Here is a 27,741-nt window from a genome sequence, read left to right as displayed (position 1 = left end):
TCCTCAGTAGTCACGTACAAATTTGTGTGAATTATGCAAAATGATTGAAATTTGGTCCCCATGAACCACATTAACTCTTTTTCCCCAGGGTCCCCAGTAAGTATGATCAGCACATTACTTCATCAATCCAGAGATTTAAAGACGTGTATGAGCTAACTGGGCGGTGGATATTTTACCTCATTTTTTATGCCTCCACGACCTGTAGAAAGGGTGGTCCCCACAAGTCCTGATCAACAACATGGTGTGTGTGCGTGTGTGTGTGTGTGTGTGTGTGTGTGTGTGTGTTCTGGCAATGCTGACTTAATGGGGACATGGCTCTATTTACACAGTCACCTTTAGGGGACTTCTGACATTGTGGGGACCAAAAAAACAGGTCCTCTAAGGGAAACCTTTTTAAATGATAGTCAGATCCATTCTGAAGGCGCCTAAGTGATTTTTAAGCTTTGGCCCATCAAACATGTTTACTGGTTAGTTTGAGGTTTAATTCTGGTTTAGTGTTCCTTAGGATGACATTTTCATACAGCATGATTATAAAACATTACTACCTTAAAGTATGATACACATTCAGAATTGTCCATCCTTCTATGAATGGTAGTTGGAGTTGCAGACAATTTCATGAATGCTAAATAGCAGTTTTCAGTAATGTCACAGAAGATGCAGGATTTGCTTTCACATTTAAGTGATGAAACTTCCTATAAGAGGACAGCTGTAGTGCTGGATTCTTAGGACCATGTCATATTTATTTATTATTATTTTTAATGGTCCTCAGTAGTCACGTACAAATTTGTGTGAATTATGCAAAATGATTGAAATTTGGTCCCCATGAACCAATTTAACTCTTTTCCCCAGGGTCCCCAGTAAGTATGATGAGCACATTACTTCATCAATCCAGAGATTTAAAGACATGTATGAGCTAACTGGGCAGTGGACATTTTACCTCATTTTTTTGTACCTCCACAACCTGTAGAAAGGGTGGTCCCCACAAGTCCTGAACAACAACTTGGTGTGTGTGTGTCTGTGTGTGTGTGTGTATGCGTGTGCGTGCGTGCGTGCGTGTGTGCGAGCGTGTGTGATCTGGCAATGCTGACTTAATGGTGGCATTGTTCTGTTTACACAGTCACCTTCAGGAGACCTCTGAGGGTATGGGAACATAACCTTTTTAAAAGATCGTCAGACCCATTCTGAAGATGCCTAAGTGATTTTTAAGCTTTTGCCCATAAAACATGTTTACTGAAAAGTAAACATGTTGAACATCTAATTTGAACTTTTTTTTTTAAATGGTCCTCAGTAGTCACGAACAAATTTGTGTGAATTATGCAAAATGATTGAAATTTGGTCCCCATGAACCGTATTAACTCTTTTTCCCCAGGGTCCCCAGTAAGTATGATCAGCACATTACTTCATCAATCCAGAGATTTAAAGACGTGTATGAGCTAACTGGGCAGTGGCCCTGTTACCTCATTTTTTTATACCTCCACAACCTGTAGAAAGGGTGGTCCCCACAAGTTCTGAACAACAACTTGGTGTGTGTGTGTGTGTGTGTGTGTGTGTGTGTGTGTGTGTGTGTGTGTGTGTGTGTGTGTGTGTGTGTGTGTGTGTGTGTGTGTGTGTGTGTGTGTGTGTGTGTGTGTGTGTGTGTGTGTGTGTGTGTGTGTGTGTGTGTCTGTCTGTGTGTGTTGCCTGAGTCAAAGTTAGGATGATTGCAGATCATTGCCGGTCATTTTTTTCCGCCTAAAATGTTCTTTCCTGGTGAATATGGATCTGTTTGTTGAAGATGACTCTGTTGAAATGTCACGCAAATGTTAGAAGATCGAACACGGCAACGTGTGTTTGTGCGTGTGTGTGTGTGTGTGTGTGTGTGTGTGCATAGGTAGAGAAAGAGGTTGGTATAGAAGAGGGAGTGCATACAGGAAGTATGAGGGAAAGACCAAAGAGCTCAGCAGACAACAGGAGAAGCAGTGACAGTGATCTACTTTGTTGTGTTAACTTGTCTGTTTTGTTGTTGTGTGTGTGCGTGTGTGTGTGTGTGTGTGTGTGTGTGTGTGTGTGTGTGTGTGCAGCCAGCTGGACTACAACCACATCAGCTGTATTGAAGACGGAGCATTCCGAGCATTACGCGACCTGGAAGTACTGTGAGTATCACTTTGTTACTGTACTTAACTCTACTTAACTGTATTGTGTGTATTTACCTGTACTCTGTGTATTTAATTGTACTGTACTTAACTTAACTGTATTTAACTGTACTGTGTGTCTTTAACTGTAGTGTACTGTGTGTATTTACTGTATTGTACTGTGTGTGTGTTTAACTGTACTGTGTGTATTTACTGTACTGTACTGTGTGTGTGTTTAACTGTACTGTGTGTATTTTACTGTACTGTGTGTTTAACTGTACTATGTGTGTATTTAACTGTACTGTGTGTATATAACTGTACTATGTGTGTGTTTAACTGTACTGTGTGTATTAGCTGTACTGTGTGTATTTAACTGTACTGTGTGTGTTTAATTGTACTGTGTGTATTTTACTGTACTGTGTGTTTAACTGTACCATGTGTGTATTTAACTGTACTGTGTGTGTTTGATTGTACTGTGTGTGTTTAACTGTACTGTGTGCATTTAACTGTACTGTGTGTATTTAACTGTACTGTGTGTTTTTAAGTGTACTCTGTGTGTTCAACTGTACTGTGTGTAGATAACTGTACTGTGTGTATATAACTGTACTATGTGTATTTAATTGTACTGTGTGTGTAACTGTACTGTGTCTATTTAACTATAATGTGTGTATATAACTGTACTTTGTGTATATTTAACTGTACTGTGTGTATTTAACTGTACTGTGTGTATAAAATTGTACTTTGTGTTTAACTCTACTGTGTCTATTTAATTGTACTGTGTGTGTATTTAACTGTACCGTGTATATTTACTGTAATGTGTGTTTAACTTTACTGTGTGTATTTAACTGTACTGTGTGTGTATTTAATTGTACTTTGTGTTTAACTGTACTGTGTGTATTTAACTGTACTGTGTGTGTATATAACTGTACTGTGTGTGTATTTAACTGTACTGTGTGTGTATTTAACTGTACTGTGTGTGTATATAACTGTACTGTGTGTGTATTTAACTGTACTGTGTGTGTATATAACTGTACTGTGTGTGTATTTAACTGTACTGTGTGTATATAACTGTACTGTGTGTGTATTTAACTGTACTGTGTGTGTATATAACTGTACTGTGTGTGTATTTAACTGTACTGTGTGTGTATTTAACTGTACTGTGTGTGTATATAACTGTACTGTGTGTATTTAACTGTACCGTGTGTGTATTTAACTGTACTGTGTGTGTATTTAACTGTACTGTGTGTGTATTTAACCGTACTGTGTGTGTATTTAACTGTACTGTGTGTGTATTTAACTGTACTGTGTGTGTATATAACTGTACTATGTGTGTATTTAACTGTACTGTGTGTGTATTTAACTGTACTGTGTGTGTATTTAACTGTACTGTGTGTATATAACTGTACTGTGTGTGTATTTAACTGTACTGTGTGTGTATTTAACTGTACTGTGTGTGTATTTAACTGTACTGTGTGTGTTTAACTGTACTGTGTGTGTATTTAACTGTACTGTGTGTGTATTTAACTGTACTGTGTGTGTTTAACTGTACTGTGTGTGTATTTAACTGTACTGTGTGTGTATTTAACTGTACTGTGTGTGTATATAACTGTACTGTGTGTGTATTTAACTGTACTGTGTGTTTATTTAACTGTACTGTGTGTGTATTTAACTGTACTGTGTGTGTATTTAACTGTACTGTGTGTGTATTTAACTGTACTGTGTGTGTATTAACTCTACTGTGTGTGCAACTGTACTGTGTGTATTTAACTGTACTGTGTGTGTGTTTAACTGTACTGTGTGTATTTAACTGTACTGTGTGTATATAACTGTACTATGTGTGTGTTTAACTGTACTTTGTGTATTTAACTGTACTGTGTGTATATAACTGTACTATGTGTGTGTTTAACTGTACTGTGTGTATATAACTGTACTATGTGTGTGTTTAACTGTACTGTGTGTATTTAACTGTACTGTGTGTGTATTTAACTGTACTGTGTGTGTATTTAACTGTACTGTGTGTGTATATAACTGTACTGTGTGTGTATTTAACTGTACTGTGTGTGTATATAACTGTACTGTGTGTGTATTTAACTGTACTGTGTGTGTATTTAACTGTACTGTGTGTGTATTTAACTGTACTGTGTGTGTATATAACTCTACTGTGTGTGTATATAACTGTACTGTGTGTGTATTTAACCGTACTGTGTGTGTATTTAACTGTACTGTGTGTGTATATAACTGTACTATGTGTGTATTTAACTGTACTGTGTGTGTATTTAACTGTACTGTGTCTGTATATAACAGTACTGTGTGTGTATTTAACTGTACTGTGTGTGTGTATTTAACTGTACTGTGTGTGTATTTAACTGTACTGTGTGTGTATTTAACTGTACTGTGTGTGTCTTTAACTGTACTGTGTGTGTATTTAACTGTACTGTGTGTGTATTTAACTGTACTGTGTGTGTATATAACTGTACTATGTGTGTATTTAACTGTACTGTGTGTGTATATAACTGTACTGTGTGTGTATTTAACTGTACTGTGTGTGTATTTAACTGTACTGTGTGTGTATATAACTGTACTGTGTGTGTATTTAACTGTACTGTGTGTATATTTAACTGTACTGTGTGTGTATATAACTGTACTGTGTGTGTATATAACTGTACTGTGTGTGTGTTTAACTGTACTGTGTGTGTGTTTAACTGTACTGTGTGCGTATTTAACTGTCCTGTGTGTGTATTTAACTGTACTGTGTGTGTATTTAACTGTACTGTGTGTGTATTTAACTGTACTGTGTGTATATAACTGTACTGTGTGTGTATTTAACTGTACTGTGTGTATTTACTGTACTGTACTGTGTGTGTATTTAACTGTACTGTGTGCGTATTTAACTGTCCTGTGTGTGTATTTAACTGTACTGTGTGTGTATTTAACTGTACTGTGTGTGTATTTAACTGTACTGTGTGTGTATAACTGTACTGTGTGTATTTACTGTACTGTACTGTGTGTGTATTTAACTGTACTGTGTGTAGTGTGGCCAGAGTTGAAACTCAGGTTGCGGGAAAAAAACATTTAAAAGTCTATTTAAAATGAAATATTAATTAAAGGATTAAGAAGGTGGACTGACTCTCTCTCTGCTTGCAGCACACTGAACAACAACAACGTCAGTCGCCTGTCAGTCGCCAGCTTCAACCACATGCCCAAGCTCAGGACCTTGTGAGCTACACACACACACACACACACACACACACACACACACACACGTATAAATTGAGTGACATGTGTGTGTCCTGCAGCCGGCTGCACTCCAACAACCTGCAGTGTGATTGTCACGTGGCCTGGCTGTCTGAGTGGCTGAGACAGCGCCCCCGCCTGGGCCTCTACACTCAGTGCATGTCACCCCCACACCTGAGGGGACACAACGTGGCGGAGGTGCAGAAGAAGGAGTTTGTCTGCACAGGTAAGTCCAGGTGGACGCCTACCTGTGCACAATAGAACGTGATACCTGGTGCCGACCAGCAGAGGCGCTGTTGGTACCACGACTTAAGGGTGTCCAGTCCATAGTGGATCTAACATAATAGTGAGAGTCCAGTCCATAGTGGATCTAACGTAATAGTGAGAGTTCAGTCCATAGTGGATCTAACATAGTAGTGAGAGTTCAGTCCATAGTGGATCTAACATAATAGTGTGAGAGTCCAGTCCATAGTGGATCTAACATAATAGTGTGAGAGTCCAGTCCATAGTGGATCTAACATAATAGTGAGAGTCCAGTCCATAGTGGATCTAACATAATAGTGAGAGTCCAGTCCATAGTGGATCTAACATAATAGTGAGAGTCCAGTCCATAGTGGATCTAACATAATAGTGAAAGTCCAGTCCATAATGGATCTAACATAATAGTGTGAGAGTCCAGTCCATAGTGGATCTAACATAATAGTGAGAGTCCAGTCCATAGTGGATCTAACATAATAGTGTGAGTCCAGTCCATAGTGGATCTAACATAATAGTGTGAGAGTTCAGTCCATAGTGGATTTAACATAATAGTGAGAGTCCAGTCCATAGTGGATCTAACATAATAGTGAGAGTCCAGTCCATAGTGGATCTAACATAATAGTGAGAGTCCAGTCCATAGTGGATCTATCATAATAGTGAGAGTGCAGTCCATAGTGGATCTAACATAATAGTGAGAGTCCAGTCCATAGTGGATCTAACATAATAGTGTGAGTCCAGTCCATAGTGGATCTAACATAATAGTGAGAGTCCAGTCCATAGTGGATCTAACATAATAGTGTGAGTCCAGTCCATAGTGGATCTAACATTATAGTGTGAGTCCAGTCCATAGTGGATCTAACATAATAGTGTGAGAGTTCAGTCCATAGTGGATTTAACATAATAGTGAGAGTCCAGTCCATAGTGGATCTAACATAATAGTGAGAGTCCAGTCCATAGTGGATCTAACATAATAGTGTGAGAGTCCAGTCCATAGTGGATCTAACATAATAGTGAGAGTCCAGTCCATAGTGGATCTAACATAATAGTGAGAGTCCAGTCCATAGTGGATCTAACATAATAGTGTGAGAGTCCAGTCCATAGTGGATCTAACATAATAGTGTGAGTCTAATCCATAGTGGATCTAACATAATAGTGTGAGAGTCCAGTCCATAGTGGATCTAACATAATAGTGTGAGAGTCCAGTCCATAGTGGATCTAACATAATAGTGAGAGTCCAGTCCATAGTGGATCTAACATAATAGTGAAAGTCCAGTCCATAGTGGATCCAACATAATAGTGAGAGTCCAGTCCATAGTGGATCTAACATAATAGTGTGAGAGTCCAGTCCATAGTGGATCTAACATAATAGTGTGAGAGTTCAGTCCATAGTGGATCTAACATAATAGTGTGAGAGTCCAGTCCATAGTGGATCTAACATAACATAACATCTAACATAATCTCAAGATCAACTTCAGGTCTATCGGTCGATTACAAGTTTTTATTCTTGAACAATGACAGTTTAAAAAAAATAAAATCACACTAAAGGTCTCAGAGATCCAAAAAGGTCCCACTAATAAAGTTCTTTAAAAAAAGGTCATATATCCATATATATTATTTGAACTTTCAGTGCTTAAATCTGGAGATCAGGTATCAGGTCTTCAGGAGATCAATGTCAGGTTTATCAGTCCAGTATAAGTTTGTATTCATCTTTAAGCAATGCTAGTATTTAAGTAGGAAAATTGCCTGCATTCTCTTCCTACATTGCTCATTTTTGCTCTTTGTGATATTTATTTGTTTGGTTTTTTTTGGAACATTATCGTATTTTTCAAAGCAGCCTTGAAAAAAGTATCTGCTGCTGGCACTTTGGACACCCCAGTGCCCAACATATCTGCTACACCAGGGGTCACCAAGACCAGGTCGCCCGTAAGGACCAGATGAGTCGCCCGCTGGCCTGTTCTAAAAATAGCTCAAATAGCAGCACTTACCAGTGAGCTGCCTCTATTTTTTAAATTGTATTTATTTACTAGCAAGCTGCTCTCACTTTGTCCGATAATTCTAAGAGAGACAAAACTCAAATAGAATTTGAAAATCCAAGAAAATATTTGAAAGACTTGGTCTTTACTTGTTTAAATAAATTCATTTATTTTTTTTACTTTGCTTCTTATAACTTTCAGAAAGACAATTTTAGAGAAAAAATACAACCTTAAAAATGATTTTAGGATTTTTAAACACATATACCTTTTTACCTTTTAAATTCCTTCCTCTTCTTTCCTGACAATTTAAATCAATGTTCAAGTACATTTATTTTTTTATTGTACTGAATAATAGATACATTTTAATTTAATTCTTCATTTTAGCTTCTGTTTTTTCGACGAAGAATATTTGTGAAATATTTCTTCAAACTTATGATTAAAATTCAAAAAAATATTCTGACAAATCTAGAAAATCTGTAGAATCAAATTTAAATCTTATTTCAAAGTCTTTTGAATTTATTTTGACATTTTTGCTCTAAAAAATCTAGAAGAAATAATGATTTGTCTTTGTTAGAAATATAGCTTGGTCCAATTTGTTATATATTCTATCAAAGTGCAGATTGGATTTTAACTTATTTAAAACATGTCATCAAAATTCTAAAATTAGTCTTAATCAGGAAAAATTACTAATTCTTTTTTTTATTTTTTCAAAAATATTCAAATTAGCTAGTTTTTCTCTTCATTTTTTTCGGTTGAATTTTTAATTTTAAAGAGTCGAAATTGAAGATAAACTATGTTTCAAAATAAAGTTTTCATTTTTTTCCTGTTTTCTCCTCTTTAAACCGTTCAATTAAGGGTGTTTTCCATCTTTTATTCTCTACAAAAAAACTTCCGTAAAAGGAAAAAGTGAAGTGAATTATATTTATATAGCGCTTTTCTCTAGTGACTCAAAGCGCTTTACATAGTGAAACCCAATATCTAAGTTACATTTGAACCAGTGTGGGTGGCACTGGGAGCAGGTGGGTAAAGTGTCTTGCCCAAGGACACAACGGCAGTGACTAGGATGGCGGAAGCGGGAATCGAACCTGCAACCCTCAAGTTGCTGGCACGGCCACTCTACCAACCGAGCTATACCGCCCCACAAAAAAAATGTACGACGACAGAAATACTCATTTTTTTATATATATAGATTTATTTATTACAGGTAAATTGAGCAAATTGGCTATTTCTGGCATTTTATTGAAGTGTGTATCAAACTGGGAGCCCTTGGCATTAATCAGTACCCAAGAATAAGCTCTTGCTTTCAAAAAGGTTGGTGACCCCTGAACTACACAAAATTTAAAATGCTATAGCCTATGCCCAACTAGCGCCTGGCTCTAACACGGTGGTCGTCCCCGGCCCTAGGTTACCAGACGTCGTCTTCGTCCTGCAGCGTCTTGCAGTGCCCGGAGTCGTGCACCTGCAGCAACAACATCGTGGACTGCCGAGGCAAAGGTCTGACGGAAATACCCACCAACCTCCCGGAGACCATCACTGAAATGTAAGCGGCACAAACACATTTTCCACAACAACTCTCGGGCTGGTTGAGCAGTCGACTCTCGGGCTGGTTGAGCAGTCGACTCTCGGGCTGGTTGAGCAGTCGACTCTCGGGCTGGTTGAGCAGTCGACTCTCGGGCTGGTTGAGCAGTCGAGTCGCCGGCTGGTTGAGCAGTCGACTCTCGGGCTGGTTGAGCAGTCGACTCTCGGGCTGGTTGAGCAGTCGACTCTCGGGCTGGTTGAGCAGTCGAGTCGCCGGCTGCGCTGCAATAAAAGCACACAACTGTGAAATGAGAAATGGCGGCCATGCAGCTCCTCTCTGATTGAGGACAGTAATGAAGGGAGGAGGACGCAGGAATTAGAAGCTGCGTCTGAAAGAGGCGGCAGATCAAATCGGTTTGGGAAAACTGGGCTCCTTTACTCGGTGTGGCAGAGTTGCACTCGCAACTTTAAAAGGAGCCTGGCTTTGGACTGACTGAGGTGTGGGTGTCCTCCAGTACAGTAGGGATGTCCTCCAGTATAGTAGGGATGTCTTCCAGTTCAGTAGGGATGTCCTTCAGTATAATAAGAATGTCCTCCAGTACAGTAGGGATGTCCTCCAGTATAGTAGGGATGTCTTCCAGTTCAGTAGGGATGTCCTTCAGTATAATAAGAATGTCTTCCAGTTCAGTAGGGATGTCCTTCAGTATAATAAGAATGTCCTCCAGTTCAGTAGGGATGTCCTCGAGCACAGTAGGGATGTCCTCCAGTATAGTAAAGATGTCCTCCAGTATAGTAGGGATGTCCTCCAGTATAGTAGGGATGTCCTCCAGTATAGTAAAGATGTCCTCGAGTACAGTAGGGATGTCCTCCTGTACAGCAAGGATGTCCTCTAGTAGGGATGTCCTCCAGTTCAGTAGGGATGTCCTCGAGTACAGTAGGGATGTCCTCCAGTATAATAAAGATGTCCTCCAGTATAATAAGGATGTCCTCCAGTATAGTAGGGGATGTCCTCCAGTATAGTAGGGATGTCCTCCAGTTCAGTAGGGATGTCTTTCAGTATAGTAGGGATGTCCTCGAGTACAGTAGGGATGTCCTCCAGTTCAGTAGGGATGTCCTCCAGTTCAGTAGGGATGTCCTCCAGTTCAGTAGGGATGTCCTTCAGTATAATAAGAATGTCCTCCAGTATAGTAAAGATGTCCTCCAGTATAGTAAGGATGTCCTCCAGTATAGTAGGGATGTCCTCCAGTATAGTAAAGATGTCCTCCAGTATAATAAGGATGTCCTCCAGTATAGTAAAGATGTCCTCCAGTATAGTAAAGATGTCCTCCAGTATAATAAGGATGTCCTCCAGTACAGTAGGGATGTCCTCCAGTATAGTAGGCATGTCTTCCAGTTCAGAAGGGATGTCCTCCAGTATAGTAGGGATGTCCTTGAGTACAGTAGGGATGTCCTCCAGTTCAGTAGGGATGTCCTCGAGTACAGTAGGGATGTCCTCCAGTTCAGTAGGGATGTCCTTATGTACAGCAAGGATGTCCTCTAGTAGGGATGTCCTCCAGTTCAGTAGGGATGTCCTCGAGTACAGTATGGATGTCCTCTAGTAGGGATATCCTCCAGTACAGTAGGGATGTCCTCCAGTATAGTAAAGATGTCCTCCAGTATAGTAGGGTTGTCCTCCAGTTCAGTGGGGATGTCCTCCAGTATAATAAGGATGTCCTCCAGTTCAGTAGGGATGTCCTCGAGCACAGTGGGGATGTCCTCCAGTATAATAAGGATGTCCTCCAGTTCAGTAGGGATGTCTTTCAGTGTAGTAAAGATGTCCTCCGGTATTGTAGGGTTGTCCTCCAGTATAGCAGGGTTGTCCTCCAGTTCAGTAGGGATGTCCTCCAGTTCAGTAGGGATGTCCTCCAGTATAGCAGGGATGTCCTTATGTCCATTATGTCTACGCTTTATATTTTGACATTGAATAGTTGAATCATTTTGAAACATAAACAATACAACATGTGTTATTTCATGCTATTAATCACAAAATGTTATTCAGATAAAGGAAGTTAGCTAATAAAGTAAACACTGTACTCTATGATATTTGCATTTGGAGCAGTTGGAAGTGGAGTTGGAGTCAAAGACAGAAATTGGCTATAAAAGCCCAGCAAGAATCCACTGAAGCAGAAACAAAAAGAAAAATGCAAGCTGCTCAGAAATTTGCCAGGAAGGCTCATGTCAGAGCCAGAAAACCAAACATGCCAAAGTAATAATGACTAAATGACCATCTGTGGCTGTGAAGTGAACACTAGTAAGGTTGTAGATACTGTATGGAGTAGGCTAACCCATGTGGTTCCTGTGGATGTGAACACAAGTTTTAATTACTGTTGTGACTAAATAAACAGACAGAGTACTGTGTAAATAATGTCAATAAGTAGATGAACCATCTGTGGCTGTGAACAGTAGCAACGTTGTAAATACTGTATAGAGCAGGCTAACCCATGTGGTTCCTGTGGATGTGAACACAAGTTGTAATTACTGTAGTGACTAAATAAACAGACAAAGTAATGTGTAAATAGTGTCAATAACTAGATTGACCATCTGTGGCTGTGAAGTGAACACTAGTAAGGTTGTAAATACTCATTAGAGTAGGCTAACCCATGTGGTTCCTGTGGATGTGAACACAAGTTGTAATGACTGTAGTGACTAAATAAACAGACAAAGTAATGTGTAAATAATGTCAATAAGTAGATGAACCATATGTGACTGTGAAGTGAACACTAGCAAGGTTGTAAATACTGTAAAGAGTAGGCTAACCCATGTGGTTCCTGTGGATGTGAACACAAGTTGTAATGACTGTAGTGACTAAATAAACAGACAAAGTAATGTGCAAATAATGTCAATAAGTAGATGAACCATCTGTGGCTGTGAAGTGAACACTAGTAAGGTTGTAAATACGGTATAGAGTAGGCTAACCCATGTGGTTCCTGTGGATGTGAACACAAGTTATAATGACTGTAGTGACTAAATAAACAGACAAAGTAATGTGTAAATAATGTCAATAACTAGATGAACCATCTGTGGCTGTGAAGTGAACACTAGCAAGGTTGTAAATACTGTATAGAGTGGGCTAACCCATGTGGTTCCTGTGAATGTAAACACAAGTTGTAATTACTGTAGTGACTAAATAACACAGTGATTGAAACAGACACAGTAATGATTAAATTGTGTCAATAAATAGATGGACCATCTGTGGCTGTGAAGTGAACAATAGTAAGGCTGTAAATACTGAATAGAGTAGGCTAACCCATGTGGTTCCTGTGGATGTGAACACAAGTTTTAATTACTGTAGTGACGAAATAAACAGACAAAGTAGTGTGTAAATAATGTCAATAAGTAGATGAACCATCTGTGACTGTGAAGTGAACACTAGTAAGGTTGTAAATACTCTACAGAGTAGGCTAACCCATGTGGTTCCTGTGGATGTGAACACAAGTTGTAATGACTGTAGTGACAAAATAAACAGACAAAGTAATGTGTAAATAGTGTCAATAACTAGATTGACCATCCGTGGCTGTGAAGTGAACACTAGTAAGGTTGTAAATACTCATTAGAGTAGGCTAACCCATGTGGTTCCTGTGGATGTGAACACAAGTTTTAATGACTGTAGTGACTAAATAAACAGACAAAGTAATGTGTAAATAATGTCAATAAGTAGATGAACCATCTGTGGCTGTGGAGTGAACACTTGCAAGGTTGTAAATACTGTAAAGAGTAGGCTAACCCATGTGGTTTCTGTGGATGTGAACACAAGTTGTAATTACTGTAGTGATCAAATAACTTAGTGACTGAAACAGACACAGTAATGTGTAAATAATGTCAATAACTAGATGGACCAACTGTGGCTGTGAAGTGAACATTAGTAAGGTTGTAGATACTGTATAGAGTAGGCTAACCCATGTGGTTCCTGTGGATCTGAACACAAGTTGTAATGACTGTAGTGATTAAATAAAAAGAAAAAGTAATGTGTAAATAATGTCAAACTCTAGACGAACCATCTGTGGCTGTGAAATGAACACCAGCAAGGTTGTAAATTCTATATAGAGTAGGCTAACCCATGTTGTTCCTGTGGATTTGAACACAAGTTGTAATGACTGTAGTGACTAAATAAACAGACAAAGTAATGTGTAAATAATGTCAAACTCTAGACGAACCATCTGTGGCTGTGAAGTGAACACTTGCAAGGTTGTAAATACTGTATAGAGTAGGTTAACCCATGTGGTTCCTGTGAATGTGAACACAAGTTGTAATTACTGTAGTGACCAAATAACTTAGTGACTGAAACAGACACAGTAATGTGTAAATAATGTCAGTAAGTAGATGAACCATCTGTGGCTGTGAAGTGAACACCAGCAAGGTTGTAAATACTGTATAGAGTAGGCTAACCCATGTTGTTCCTGTGGATGTGAACACAAGTTGTAATTACTGTAGTGACTAAATAATATAGTAACTGAAACAGACGAAGTAATGTGTAAATAATGTCAATAAGTAAATGAACCATCTGTGGCTGTGAAGTGAACACTTGCAAGGTTGTAAATACTGTATAGGGTAGGCTAACCCATGTTGTTCCTGTGGATGTGAACACAAGTTGTAGTGACTGCAGTGACTAAATAACATACTGACTGAAACAGACATAGTAATGTGTAAATAATGTCAGTAAGTAGATGAACCATCTGTGGCTGTGAAGTGAACACCAGCAAGGTTGTAAATACTGTATAGAGTAGGCTAACCCATGTGGTTCCTGTGGATGTGAACACAATTACTGTAGTGACTGAAACAGACACAGTAATGTGTAAATAATGTCAATAACTAGATGGACCAACTGTGGCTGTGAAGTGAACATTAGTAAGGTTGTAGATACTGTATAGAGTAGGCTAACCCATGTGGTTCCTGTGGATGTGAACACAAGTTGTAATGACTGTAGTGATTAAATAAAAAGTTGTAGTGACTGCAGTGACTAAATAACATACTGACTGAAACAGACATAGTAATGTGTAAATAATGTCAATAACTAGACGAACCATCTGTGGCTGTGAAATGAACACCAGCAAGGTTGTAAATACTATATAGAGTAGGCTAACCCATGTTGTTCCTGTGGATTTGAACACAAGTTGTAATGACTGTAGTGACTAAATAAACAGACAAAGTAATGTGTAAATAGTGTCAAACTCTAGACGAACCATCTGTGGCTGTGAAGTGAACACTTGCAAGGTTGTAAATACTGTATAGAGTAGGTTAACCCATGTGGTTCCTGTGAATGTGAACACAAGTTGTAATTACTGTAGTGACCAAATAACTTAGTGACTGAAACAGACACAGTAATGTGTAAATAATGTCAGTAAGTAGATGAACCATCTGTGGCTGTGAAGTGAACACCAGCAAGGTTGTAAATAATGTATAGAGTAGGCTAACCCATGTTGTTCCTGTGGATGTGAACACAAGTTGTAATTACTGTAGTGACTAAATAATATAGTAACTGAAACAGACGAAGTAATGTGTAAATAATGTCAATAAGTAAATGAACCGTCTGTGGCTGTGAAGTGAACACCAGCAAGGTTGTAGATACTGTATAGAGTAGGCTAACCCATGTTGTTCCTGTGGATGTGAACACAAGTTGTAATTACTTTAGTGACTAAATAATATAGTAACTGAAACAGACGAAGTAATGTGTAAATAATGTCAATAAGTAAATGAACCGTCTGTGGCTGTGAAGTGAACACCAGCAAGGTTGTAAATACTGTATAGAGTAGGCTAACCCATGTTGTTCCTGTGGATGTGAACACAAGTTGTAATTACTGTAGTGACTAAATAATATAGTAACTGAAACAGACGAAGTAATGTGTAAATAATGTCAATAACTAGATGAACCATCTTTGGCTGTGAAGTGAACACTAGTAAGGTTGTAAATACTGACTTCAGGAATGTTATTGTTGTGACTTAATTAAATTTGACAAATAACTTCCTCCTGGGGACAGCTTTAAAACCACTGACGATTTGGACTGGGATCTGTTTCTGGTATTGGACTCGTTTGACAGGTCTGTGATGTTATTTTTGCCATAAGAATGCTTCAAAGTCCAGGGTGAGTGGAGTGTGTGGACGGCGGAACGGTTCGAATCAGACAAGTAGTGCGGGCTATGCAGAAGTTTGAATATTGCCCATTCATTGTCAATTGGAAGAAATTCCTGGAAAAACCGGGAATTTGGGGAAATGGAAAACATGTTTTGACTTCAGTGTATCTGGAATCAGGTAAAAAAAAAAAAAGTTTTGAGAATGTTGGGCATTGTAGAACTTGGAATTAATTTAAATGGGAATTTCCTGGAAATTTTAGAATTTAGGGAAAACCAGGAATTTTTGATAATATAGTGACGTTGTAACAGTTCGAATTCAATCAATCAATCAATGTTTATTTATATAGCCCCAAATCACAAATGTCTCAAAGGACTGCACAAATCATTACGACTACAACATCCTCGGAAGAACCCACAAAAGGGCAAGGAAAACTCACACCCAGTGGGCAGGGAGAATTCACATTCAGTGGGACGCCAGCGACAATGCTGACTATGAGAAACCTTGGAGAGGACCTCAGATGTGGGCAACCCCCCCCCCCCTCTAGGGGACCGAAAGCAATGGATGTCGAGCGGGTCTAACATGATACTGTGAAAGTTCAATCCATAGTGGCTCCAAGACAGCAGTGAGAGTCCCGTCCACAGGAAACCATCTCAAGCGGATCAGCAGCGTAGAGATGTCCCCAACCGATACAGGCGAGCGGTCCATCCTGGGTCCCGACGAGCGGTCCATCCTGGGTCTCGACTCTGGACAGTCAGTACTTCATCCATGGTCATCGGACCGGACCCCCTCCACAAGGGAGGGGGGGACATAGGAAAAAGAAAAGAAGCGGCAGATCAACTGGTCTAAAAAGGACGTCTATTTAAAGGCTAGAGTATACAGATGAGTTTTAAGATGAGACTTAAATGCTTCTACTGAGGTAGCATCTCGAACTGTTACCGGGAGGGCATTCCAGAGTACTGGAGCCCGAACGGAAAACGCTCTATAGCCCGCAGACTTTTTTTGAGCTCTAGGAATCACTAATAAGCCGGAGTCTTTTGAACGCAGATTTCTTGCCGGGACATACGGTACAATACAATCGGCAAGATAGGCTGGAGCTAGACCGTGTAGTATTTTATACGTAAGTAGTAAAACCTTAAAGTCACATCTTAAGTGCACAGGAAGCCAGTGCAGGTGAGCCAGTACAGGCGTAATGTGATCAAACTTTCTTGTTCTTGTCAAAAGTCTAGCAGCCGCATTTTGTACCAACTGTAATCTTTTAATGCTATTGAATTGAGAAGTGATATTTTGGAAATCCTGGAAATTCGGGAAAAACAGGAATTTTAGAAACTATTGATACTAGCACATATTTCCTAGACGATATGAACTGGTTCGTGTTGCAATCTTGGGAATCGGTTGAAAAGTGTTGCCGTAGCAACAGTTTGAATTGAGAAGTGGTACTTCAGAATTCCTGGAATTTCGGGAAAACCTGGAGTTTGTAAGGAAAGAAAAAATAGGATATTTAGTTGGCCCAACTGAAAGGAATGTTTTGATGTTGGAATGGTTGGATTTGGCTGAAAAATGTGGACTGCGAAAAAAAACTATGGGGCTTTGGAAAATCTGGAAATGCCTGGAATTTTTGTTTATATCTTGGGAAAAATATACTTTGATTGCCTGAGATGAGTGGAAGGTGTTGACAGAGGAGTGGTTGGAATCGGTTGAGAACCCGTTCATTTTCAGTGGGAAAAACATGGCGGGATTTTAATTTGGAATCTTTTATAATACTCTTTCTTGCGAGTTCACGATTGCGGCGGTTTCAGCCGAACGTTTTGATATTCGGAACGCTTCCGGCGGGATCAAATCTGTGGGCACCGTGTGAGTTGTTGGGCTTTTCCACAATACGAGCATGCCTGCTGGACTACCACTAATATGGTGGTGCACATAAAACACACCACCGCTATTTGGAGCCGTCAGTCCACCACTAATAGACGGGGTGGTCAAAATGAATAAACATGGACGTCCATTGATGATGAAGTACTGAAATGATGAATATATCAGCTGATTCTACGAATCCCGTTTCCTGGATCCTTCTCAGAATCCTTAGTACCTCGCCAAATGTCATCAAAACCTTGCAGAAGCAGGACTAAACCACTAGACCAGTGCATGATCCGAGGTAAAAAAACACAAACGGAAAACCGAGTCAGTGAAATAGTTCTGACTTTGCAAGTCCGATGAAAATGCTGACTTGTTGATATGAGCGTCTCTCTAGACCTTGGCACAGGCTTATCCAAAAGGAGATTGTAAACGCTGTTCCTCACCGGTCTGTGTACGTTTGGTTCCAGCCGACTGGAGCAGAACGCCATCAAGGTGATACCCACGGGCGCCTTCTCGCCGTACAAGAAACTGCGAAGAATGTGAGTCGATCCGGAAACCATATCAGATCCAGCCGACGTGTTCCGCTTTCTTCACTTCTGTCTTGCTGCTTTTCACAGAGACCTGAGTAACAATCAGATATCGGAGTTGGCGTCCGACGCTTTCCAAGGCCTGCGGTCCCTCAACTCTCTGTAAGTACTCCACGCCAGCAGTTCTCGGGCCGGCCACGCGGTCCTCAAGACTCCTTCAGACGTATTTGGATAGGAACTGGTGATTTTGTCTGTGTATCGTTCCTAAATGTTACGTCCTACGTCAGTCGGGCACAGTTTATTGATCACGAATGCCCCAAAGGGCTGCACAAGCCACCACGACATCCTTGGCTCTGAACCCACATCAGGGCAAGGAAAAACTCCACCCAATGGGGACAACAAGAAACCTTGGACGGGAAGTCTCCCCGTTGTCTTTGTTGTAGTTTTTACAATTCTACCAACAGATATAAGTTAGAACTATACCCTGCTTTGTGTTAGAAATAGAGAGGGTGCATGTGCATCTACAAGCCAGTCTGCCCCACAACAAGAGGATACAGACCACGGTGTTGAACTACAATGCCGTACATTTCTACTACACAATTAGCAAATTCCAAACAGCTCGTTTGAAAGATCTATGACGTAAAGTAAGATTGTTTTATAAATATCTCTGGCACGCCTGCGTGGTTTGACTTCGAACTTTCGAGACTTACACAGAGCCCAAGTACCTGAACTTTTTGGACTATAAGGCGCACCTAAAAGCCTGTCATTTTCTCAAAACTCAACAGTGCGCCCTATAACCTGGTGTGCCTAATGTACGGAATAATTATGGTTGTGCTTACCGACCTCAAAGCTATTTTATTTGGTACATGGTGAAATTATAAGTGTGATCAGTAGATGGCAGTCACACATAAGAGATACGTGTAAACTGGAATATGATGGCAGTCACACATAAGATATATGTGTACACTGCAATATGATGGCAGTCACACATAAGAGATACGTGTAGACTGCAATATGATGGCAGTCACACATAAGAGATACGTGTAGACTGCAATATGATGGCAGTCACACATAAGAGATACGTGTAGACTGCAATATGATGGCAGTCACACATAAGAGATACGTGTAGACTGCAATATGATGGCAGTCACACATAAGAGATACGTGTAGACTGCGGTATGATGGCAGTCACACATAAGAGATACGTGTAGACTGCAATATGATGGCAGTCCAACATAAGAGATAGGTGTAGACTGCAATATGATGGCAGTCACACATAACAGATCTGTGTAGACTGCAATATGATGGCAGTCACACATAAGAGATTGGTGTAAACTGCAATATGATGGCAGTCACACATAAGAGATTGGTGTAAACTGCAATATGATGGCAGTCACACATAAGAGATACGTTTAGACTGCAGTATGACAGCAGTCACACATAAGAGATACGTGTAGACTGCAATATGATGGCAGTCACACATAAGAGATATGTGTAGACTGCAATATGACACCAGTAAACAACATCAACATTTTACATGTTCCATTGAAAATATAGAACATTACACACGGCACCAAAAAAATCTATCAAAATGTTTTTGTAGGCCTTTGGTAAGCTATGAAGCCACACCACTTGATGGATTGTACTGTGCTTCAACATAGGAGTATTATTATGCTGTGTGTATAAGGTAAGACATATTATCTGGTGTTTTGTTTTGCAATATTACGCAAAAAGCAAGTTATCTTACCTTCTAGTACCTGCTGATCTGTATTTGGGATCTGTATAAGTCCTGAAAATGTGCGCCTGTCGGCCTGTGTAGTCCATAATCTTCTTTTTCTCTGTCTTCTTGTTATGTGACGTTCATCCTCCGCTGTTTCCATTTCTAATAAAAAGTAGTGTAATCTTCTTACTTATATCGGTCAGTAAACTCGCCATGAAAGCACTAAAACATACCGGTGTAGTGAGTTCACATTATACACCCAAGGAACTTTAGTTATTAGAGAGTTCCGGTCACGGGACATATTTCGGGCGTTGTTGTTGTTGCACAAGTGAGTCACGGATGAGGAGATGCTGCTCCTATTATTGATTGAAGTAAAGTCTGAACGTCATTAAAACAGTTAGCGCCATCTTTTGACACTTCTTCCACTCCCGTCCTTGCACGCTACACCGCTACAACAAAGATGACCTTGTCAAAATGGAGGCACGTCAATAAGACTGCCCACAAAAAAATAGACTGTCATAAAGTCATCTGTATCATTTTGACCAAAGTGTTATCATAGTATGACCCTTTTTTGCACCTTATAATCCGGTGCGCCATACGGTCCGGAAAGTAGGGGTACACAAAAACCAGGTAAGAAAAGGTGGTTTTGCATAACGGGTCCCCTTTAATTAGTGAATTCAGGTGTCCTACTTCCCGCCTCAATCCTCTTTTTTTTTTCATCTGACCAAGACTTTTAGAAATTCGATTCTTCTCTGACCTGACCTTTGACTTCAAACCTCCACTGACACACCCCCTTGGCACGGTGGTCAAATCTGGCCCGCCACACCATTCTAACGTGGAATGTGGAAATAGTGTCACAGCGCTTTGAGTACCTTGAAGGTAGAAAAGCGCTATACAAGTATACCGTATTTCCGCTAAGTAATTTAAAACCTCTTCTCACTCCGGTGCTTACCATAAGCATGCGGTAAATTTAGGCCTGCCCTTTTAAATTTGAGTGTGATGTAAGGATACCATCATGAAAAGCACATTTAATACAAAAAAACGTTATTATGGTCTTACCTTTACTTATAAATGAAGTCCATGCGCAGCTCCTTCTAATCAAAAGCATCGATAACTTGTTTATAGAAGTCTTCCTTATCTTTCTTCAGTTTTAAAAGTCTCTCTGTCTCCATGGAGATCTTCCTTTATTACCTCCTGCTTCCATTGAAAGTCCAGTTTAGAAAACGGTTTTATTTTAGATATGTAATCCTCCATGTTAAAAGTGCAAGCGAGAGGAAAAAATAAAGGATCGCTGCTCACTCTTGCTGCTTGTTGTCACTTCTTCTGCAGCCGAGTAGTCGCAAGAAGGATCACTAGCGCCCTCTACCACCAGGAGGCGGGAGCCTCTTAATGACTCATATTTGACACACGCAGCTACGGTATATTAATAAAACATAGCTGCTTACTGTTCTTTTTAGCATATTCAATGACTCATATTTGACACGCAGCTATGGTATATTAATAAAACATAGCTGCTTACTGTTCTTTTTAGCATATTCAATCGTTTGGACCTTAAATCCTACTGAATAACTCCTAATGTTCTTCCCTTTATGCGATTTCAAATGATTGAAATCATCCTCCTCCATTTTGAAAATGATGACAGGTGAAGTGTCACTCGTGACGTGACGAGTTTGACCCTGCGGAAATTCTAGACATGCGCTAATAAAAAAAATATTTTGCGAAACCAGTTTGACCCGGCGTTAATCCTGAGCCGGCAGTAATGGTAAGCATGCGCTAAATATTTTGCGAAACGAGTCCGACCCGGCAGTAATTTTAGGCAGGCCGCATACTATATACCCGGCGGCAATTCAAGGAAATACGGTAACCCATTTTTAACCCATTTAGAATATAGAACCCAATGGTGTTAGAAGACTATTAAAGGATTATCGTCACTGTTCCAAACAACCCTCCAGGAAAACAAGTTCGACATCCCTGTTGTCGAAAGTCTGGCCAGAAGAGAGAAAACCAGGTTGCTTCCCAACAAGTCTATCTCGGTGTGTTTTGACCATAAACTGGGAGAAGAATGCAAAACATCTGACAAGCACACGCCAAACAAAGACGAAGAAGCCAACGGCAAATGTTTCTGCAGACCCCGACCTCACTTTGACTCCTAAACATTTGGAGAAAACGCTGGCCGATGGAATAAATCTGATAGGAGCTGACATTTTAGGAGAAATCTGAACCTTGTTTTGGGAAGAACCACAGAGGACCAGAACCAGGACATGAGGGAGACGTTCTGTGTGAAAGGAGTCCTCGTCTCTCCTCAATCAACCATTGAGTAAACGCTGACTTGCAGAACGGAGGCGACACAATAAAAAGGGACACCCACGTTCCTGCTGACGGGTGATGTGTGAATCCAAACCCAAGGATCCATCCCGCTGATACCACATCTTTATGCTGTGGTATCGATCCTCAACTCTAAACATCCATACTTTTAATACGTTAGTTCAGGGATAGTTCAAACTTTTTCCACCAACATACGGAAAAGTCAGATACTGGGTCAGCTGTGTATTATTCTGTAGATAGTTATGTATATCAGTTGTAAAAGCACTGGCAGATTGGCAGACCGAGGTGATGGTTCCTCTCTTTAAGAAGGGGAACCGCAGGGTGTGTTCCAACTATCCCACTCCTCAGCCTTCCCAGTAAGGTCTATTCAGGTGTACTGGAGAGGAGGCTACGCCAGATAGTCCAACCTCGGATTCAGGAGGAACAGTGTGGTTTTCGTCCTGGTCGTGGAACTGTGGACCAGCTCTATACTCTGGGCAGGGTTCTTGAGGGTGCATGGGAGTTTGCCCCAACCAGTCTACATGTGCTTTGTGGACTAAGAGAAGGCATTTGACTTTGTACCCCAGGAAGTCCTGTGGGGAGTGCTCAGAGAGTATGGGGTATGGAACTGTCTAATTGGGGCGGTCCACTCCCTGTACGATCAGTGTCAGACCTCGGTCCGCATCGCCGGCAGTAAGTCGGACCCGTTTCCAGTGAAGGTTGGACTCCGCCAAGACTGCCCTTTGTCACCCATTCTGTTTGTAACTTTTATGGACAGAATTTCTAGGCACAGTCAGGGCTTAGAGGGTATCTGGTTCAGTGGCTCCAGGATTAGGTCTCTGTTTTTTGAAGATTATGTGGTCCTGGTGGCTTCATCTGGCCAGGATCTTCAACTGGAGTTTGCCCCAAGCAGTCTACATGTGCTTTGTGGACTTGGAGAAGACATTTGACTGTGTACCCCAGGAAGTCCTGGCCAGGATCTCCAACTGGAGTTTGCCCCAACCAGTCTACATGTGCTTTGTGGACTAAGAGAAGGCATTCGACTGTGTACCCCAGGAAGTCCAGTGGGGATGGCTCAGAGAGTATGGGGTATGGGACTGTCTGATTGTGGCGGTCCGCTCCCTGTAGGATCAGTGTCAGACCTCGGTCCGCATCGCCGGCAGTAAGTCGGACCCGTTTCCAGTGAAGGTTGGACTCCGCCAAGACTGCCCTTTGTCACCCATTCTGTTCATAACTTTCATGGATATAATTTCTAGGCACAGTCAGGGCTTAGAGGGTATCTGGTTCAGTGGCTCCAGGATTAGGTCTCTGTTTTTTGAAGATGATGTGGTCCTGATGGCTTCATCTGGCCAGGATCTTCTACTGGAGTTTGCCCCAACCAGTCTGCATGTGCTTTGTGGACTTGGAGAAGGCATTTGACTGTGTACCCCAGGAAGTCCAGTGGGGATGGCTCAGAGAGTATGGGGTATGGGACTGTCTGATTGTGGCGGTCCGCTCCCTGTAGGATCAGTGTCAGACCTCGGTCCGCATCGCCGGCAGTAAGTCGGACCCGTTTCCAGTGAAGGTTGGACTCCGCCAAGACTGCCCTTTGTCACCCATTCTGTTTGTAACTTTTATGGACAGAATTTCTAGGCACAGTCAGGGCTTAGAGGGTATCTGGTTCAGTGGCTCCAGGATTAGGTCTCTGTTTTTTGAAGATGATGTGGTCCTGATGGCTTCATCTGGCCAGGATCTTCAACTGGAGTTTGCCCCAAGCAGTCTACATGTGCTTTGTGGACTTGGAGAAGGCATTTGACTGTGTACCCCAGGAAGTCCTGGCCAGGATCTCCAACTGGAGTTTTCCCCAACCAGTCTACATGTGCTTTGTGGACTAAGAGAAGGCATTCGACTGTGTACCTCAGGAAGTCCAGTGGGGATGGCTCAGAGAGTATGGGGTATGGGACTGTCTGATTGGGGCGGTCCACTCCCTGTACGATCAGTGTCAGACCTCGGTCCGCATCGCCGGCAGTAAGTCGGACCCGTTTCCAGTGAAGGTTGGACTCCGCCAAGACTGCCCTTTGTCACCCATTCTGTTCGTAACTTTTATGGATAGAATTTTTAGGCACAGTCAGGGCCTAGAGGGTATCTGGTTCAGTGGCTCCAGGATTAGGTCTCTGCTTTTTGAAGATGATGTAGTCCTGATGGCTTCATCTGGCCAGGATCTCCAACTGGAGTTTGCCCCAACCAGTCTACATGTGCTTTGTGGACTTGGAGAAGGCATTTGACTGTGTACCCCAGGAAGTCCTGTGGGGATGGCTTAGAGAGTATGGGGTATCGAACTGTCTGATTGTGGCGGTCCGCTCCCTGTAGGATCAGTGTCAGACCTCGGTCCGCATTGCCGGCAGTAAGTCGGACCCGTTTCCAGTGAAGGTTGGACTCCGCCAAGACTGCCCTTTGTCACCCATTCTGTTCATAACTTTCATGGATAGAATTTCTAGGCGCAGTCAGGGCTTAGAGGGTATCTGGTTCAGTGGCTCCAGGATTAGGTCTCTGCTTTTTGAAGATGATGTGGTCCTGATGGCTTCATCTGGCCAGGATCTCCAACTGGAGTTTGCCCCAACCAGTCTACACGTGCTTTGTGGACTTGGAGAAGGCATTTGACTGTGTACCCCAGGAAGTCCTGTGGGGATGGCTTAGAGAGTATGGGGTATCGAACTGTCTGATTGTGGCGGTCCGCTCCCTGTAGGATCAGTGTCAGACCTTGGTCCGCATCGCCGGCAGTAAGTCGGACCCGTTTCCAGTGAAGGCTGGACTCCACCAAGACTGTCCTTTGTCACCCATTCTGTTCATAACTTTTATGGATGGAATTTCTAGGCACAGTCAGGGCTTAGAGGGTATCTGGTTTGGTGGCTCCAGGATTAGGTCTCTGCTTTTTGCAGGGACCTAATCCTGGTTTCATCTGGCCAGGATCTCCAGCTCTCACTGGATCAGTTCGCAGCCGATCCAGTAAGAGCTGAGGGCCATACAGACTATATTGATATTAATTATTAGTTAGAACATGCGATGAGGTGGCGACTTGTCCAGGGTGTACCCCGCCTTCCGCCCGATTGTAGCTGAGATAGGCGCCAGCGACCTCAAAAGGGAATAAGTGGTAGAAAATGGATGGATGGAGTTAGATTATTTCAGATTTTTCTCAAGACTTAAACATTTTTTGCAATTTTTTCTTAAATTTTTACAGTTGTTTTTTTTTCCCCATGTAAAAATAGATAAAAATAATGTTAATACAATTGTGTCACTGCATAAATTAGTGTGTCAAACATGCAGCCGTTATAGAAATATTAATGTTTAGTTACATATTCAAAAGTGTTTATGATGGTTGTTGTCATTTGTCACATTCAGTCAAAATTTCCTGTTTTTGTAATAATTTTAGAATTGTATTATGACGTGTTTTACAATATCCACTACGGTCAGTGAGCAGGTTGTGTAACCTGTGACATTTTGTGTTGATATGATTGTTTTTTTCTTTTTCATTTGTTTGCACCGTGACTAGGGAAGGTCGTTCGCATTGGGTCATACAAGTAAATGCTAAACACACAAAACATGTTGGGTTTTTTTCAAAAAGAGTAATTTTTGTGGGGATTTGGAGTCTCTAAAAAGAGGCTTATGTTTTATAATTGAATCAATACAGTAATAGAGTAAGCAAAAAGGTGTCCAACCAAAAGATCCCCAGAAAAGTCCAATCATAAACAAGATTTGCATGTGCTTCTGAGTATTGATGTCATTCTGGATGTCTTTGTTGTCCACAGAGTCCTGTACGGGAATAAAATAACGGAGATCTCCAAGGGGCTGTTGGAGGGACTCTTTTCTCTGCAGCTGTTGTGAGTAAACACACAAACACACACCTTTCTACACCATTGGGATCCAGCTCTGTGTGATGGAAAAGTCTTATTTTCCGCCTCTGTGCCTTAGAAATCCTTCATTCTGGCCTTTGTTCTGCTTGAAAAGATACACACTTTAGTTGTTATTCATGCACACACAAACACAAATTATTAAGTCTAGTTTAATGGAGTTAACTTTCAGTTTCGAGCCCAGGCAAGACAAAAGCATGAGAGGTGGGTGACCATTTTAGAGACTGATCTCGACTTTAGATACCTCATTTTGCTGGTGTTCATATTCTTTGTACAAACCCCGTTTCCATATGAGTTGGGAAATTGTGTTAGATGTAAATATAAACAGAATACAATGATTTGCAAATCCTTTTCAAGCCATATTCAGTTGAATATGCTACAAAGACAACATATTTGATGTTCAAACTCATAAACTTGATCTTTTTTTGCAAATAATAATTTACTTAGAATTTCATGGCTGCAACACGGGCCAAAGTAGTTGGGAAAGGGCATGTTCACCACTGTGTTACATCACCTTTTCTTTTAACAACACTCAATAAACGTTTGGGAACTGAGGAAACTAATTGTTGAAGCTTTGAAAGTGGAATTCTTTCCCATTCTTGTTTTATGTAGAGCTTCAGTCCTTCAACAGTCCGGGGTCTCCGCTGTCCTATTTTACACTTCATAATGCGCCACACATTTTCCATGGGAGACAGGTCTGGACTGCAGGCGGGCCAGGAAAGTACCCGCGCTCTTTTTTTACCAAGCCACGCTGTTGTAACATATTTCAGCATTGTCTTGCTGAAATAAGCAGCGGCGTCCATGAAAAAAAACGGCGCTTAGATGGCAGCATTTGTTGTTCCAAAACCTACATGTACCTTTATGGTGCCTTCACAGATGTGTAAGTTACCCATGCCTTGGGCACTAATGCACCCCCATACCATCACACATGCTGGCTTTTCAACTTTGCGTCGATAACGGTCTGGATGGTTTGCTTCTTCTTTGGTCCGGATGACACAATGTTGAATATTTCCAAAAACAATTTGAAATGTGGACTCGTCAGACCACAGAACACTTTTCCACTTTGCATCAGTCCATCTTCGATGATCTCGGGCCCAGAGAAGCCGGCGGCGTTTCTGGATGTTGTTGATAAATGGCTTTCGCTTTGCATAGTAGAGTAATGTTTTTTTTTATTTAAAAAAAGAAAATGTTATGTCTTTTATTTTGGCGAAAACACAAACTATGCAATATTTTCCTTAAAACATTTTTTTAAATTGGAATATTTGAGCCTTAAATTAAATTACATTTTTTTGAACGATGGCAATTTCAATAAACAAAATCACACTAAAAGTCCTGGGGACCAAAAAGGGTCTCAGTCAATAAAGTGCTAAAAAAAGTAATATATTAGAACTTTATTTTTACCTTTTAACACTTAAATATCTATAGATCAATTTCAGATCCATCCATTGCCATGATATTTATTTTATTTTTATGCCTTTTATTTTGTTAAAAACACAAAATATGCAATATTTTCCTTAAAACAATTTTTTAAATTGGAATATTTGAGCCTTAAATTAGGGAAGTCATTCATAACAACATTGCTTTTGATTCATTATCATTTTTTGGAACGATGGCAGTTTTAATAAACAAAATCACACTAAAAGTCCCGGGGACCCAAAAGGGTCTCAGTCAATAAAGTGTTAAAAAAAGTCATATATTAGAACTTTATTTTTACCTTTAACACTTAAATATCTATAGATCAATTTCACATCCATCCATTGCCATGATATTTATTTTATTTTTATGCCTTTTATTTTGTTAAAAACACAAACTATGCAATATTTTCCTTAAAACAATTTTTTAAATTGGAATATTTGAGCCTTAAATTAGGGAAGTCATTCATAACAACATTGCTTTTGATTCATTAGCATTTTTTGGAACGATGGCAGTTTTAATAAACAAAATCACACTAAAAGTCCTGGGGACCAAAAAGGGTCTCAGTCAATAAAGTGTTTAAAAAAAGTAATATATTAGAACTTTATTTTTACCTTTTAACACTTAAATATCTATAGATCAATTTCAGATCCATCCATTGCCATGAAGGGAATAAGCGGTAGAAAATGGATGGATGGATGGCATTGCCATGATATTTATTTTATTTTTATGCCTTTTATTTTGTTAAAAACACAAAATATGCAATATTTTCCTTAAAACAATTTTTTAAATTGGAATATTTGAGCCTTAAATTAGGAAAGTCATTCATAACAACAT

At 40.5% G+C, this 27,741-nt stretch overlaps 1 protein-coding gene across 6 annotated transcripts in view; it reads left to right on the top strand.

The window, feature by feature from the left end:
* Nucleotides 1-27,741, top strand: part of slit2 (slit homolog 2 (Drosophila)) — a 277,680-nt gene that overhangs the window by 162,224 nt on the left and 87,715 nt on the right. For all 6 annotated transcript variants that reach the window (XM_061916190.1, XM_061916184.1, XM_061916214.1 and 3 more), the window contains exons 6-12: nucleotides 2,061-2,132; nucleotides 5,256-5,327; nucleotides 5,408-5,571; nucleotides 8,981-9,116; nucleotides 17,521-17,592; nucleotides 17,671-17,742; nucleotides 25,390-25,461. In XM_061916190.1, coding sequence (XP_061772174.1) covers nucleotides 2,061-2,132; nucleotides 5,256-5,327; nucleotides 5,408-5,571; nucleotides 8,981-9,116; nucleotides 17,521-17,592; nucleotides 17,671-17,742; nucleotides 25,390-25,461 — 660 coding nt within the window. The remainder of the gene's footprint in view (nucleotides 1-2,060; nucleotides 2,133-5,255; nucleotides 5,328-5,407; nucleotides 5,572-8,980; nucleotides 9,117-17,520; nucleotides 17,593-17,670; nucleotides 17,743-25,389; nucleotides 25,462-27,741) is intronic.

The sequence above is a fragment of the Nerophis ophidion genome, linkage group LG01 (assembly GCF_033978795.1).
Source record: "Nerophis ophidion isolate RoL-2023_Sa linkage group LG01, RoL_Noph_v1.0, whole genome shotgun sequence".
In the NCBI taxonomy this organism is placed as follows: Eukaryota; Metazoa; Chordata; class Actinopteri; order Syngnathiformes; family Syngnathidae; genus Nerophis; species Nerophis ophidion.
The sequence above is the reverse complement of the archived record's forward strand: the minus strand, read 5'-3'. Positions and strand labels throughout refer to the sequence as shown.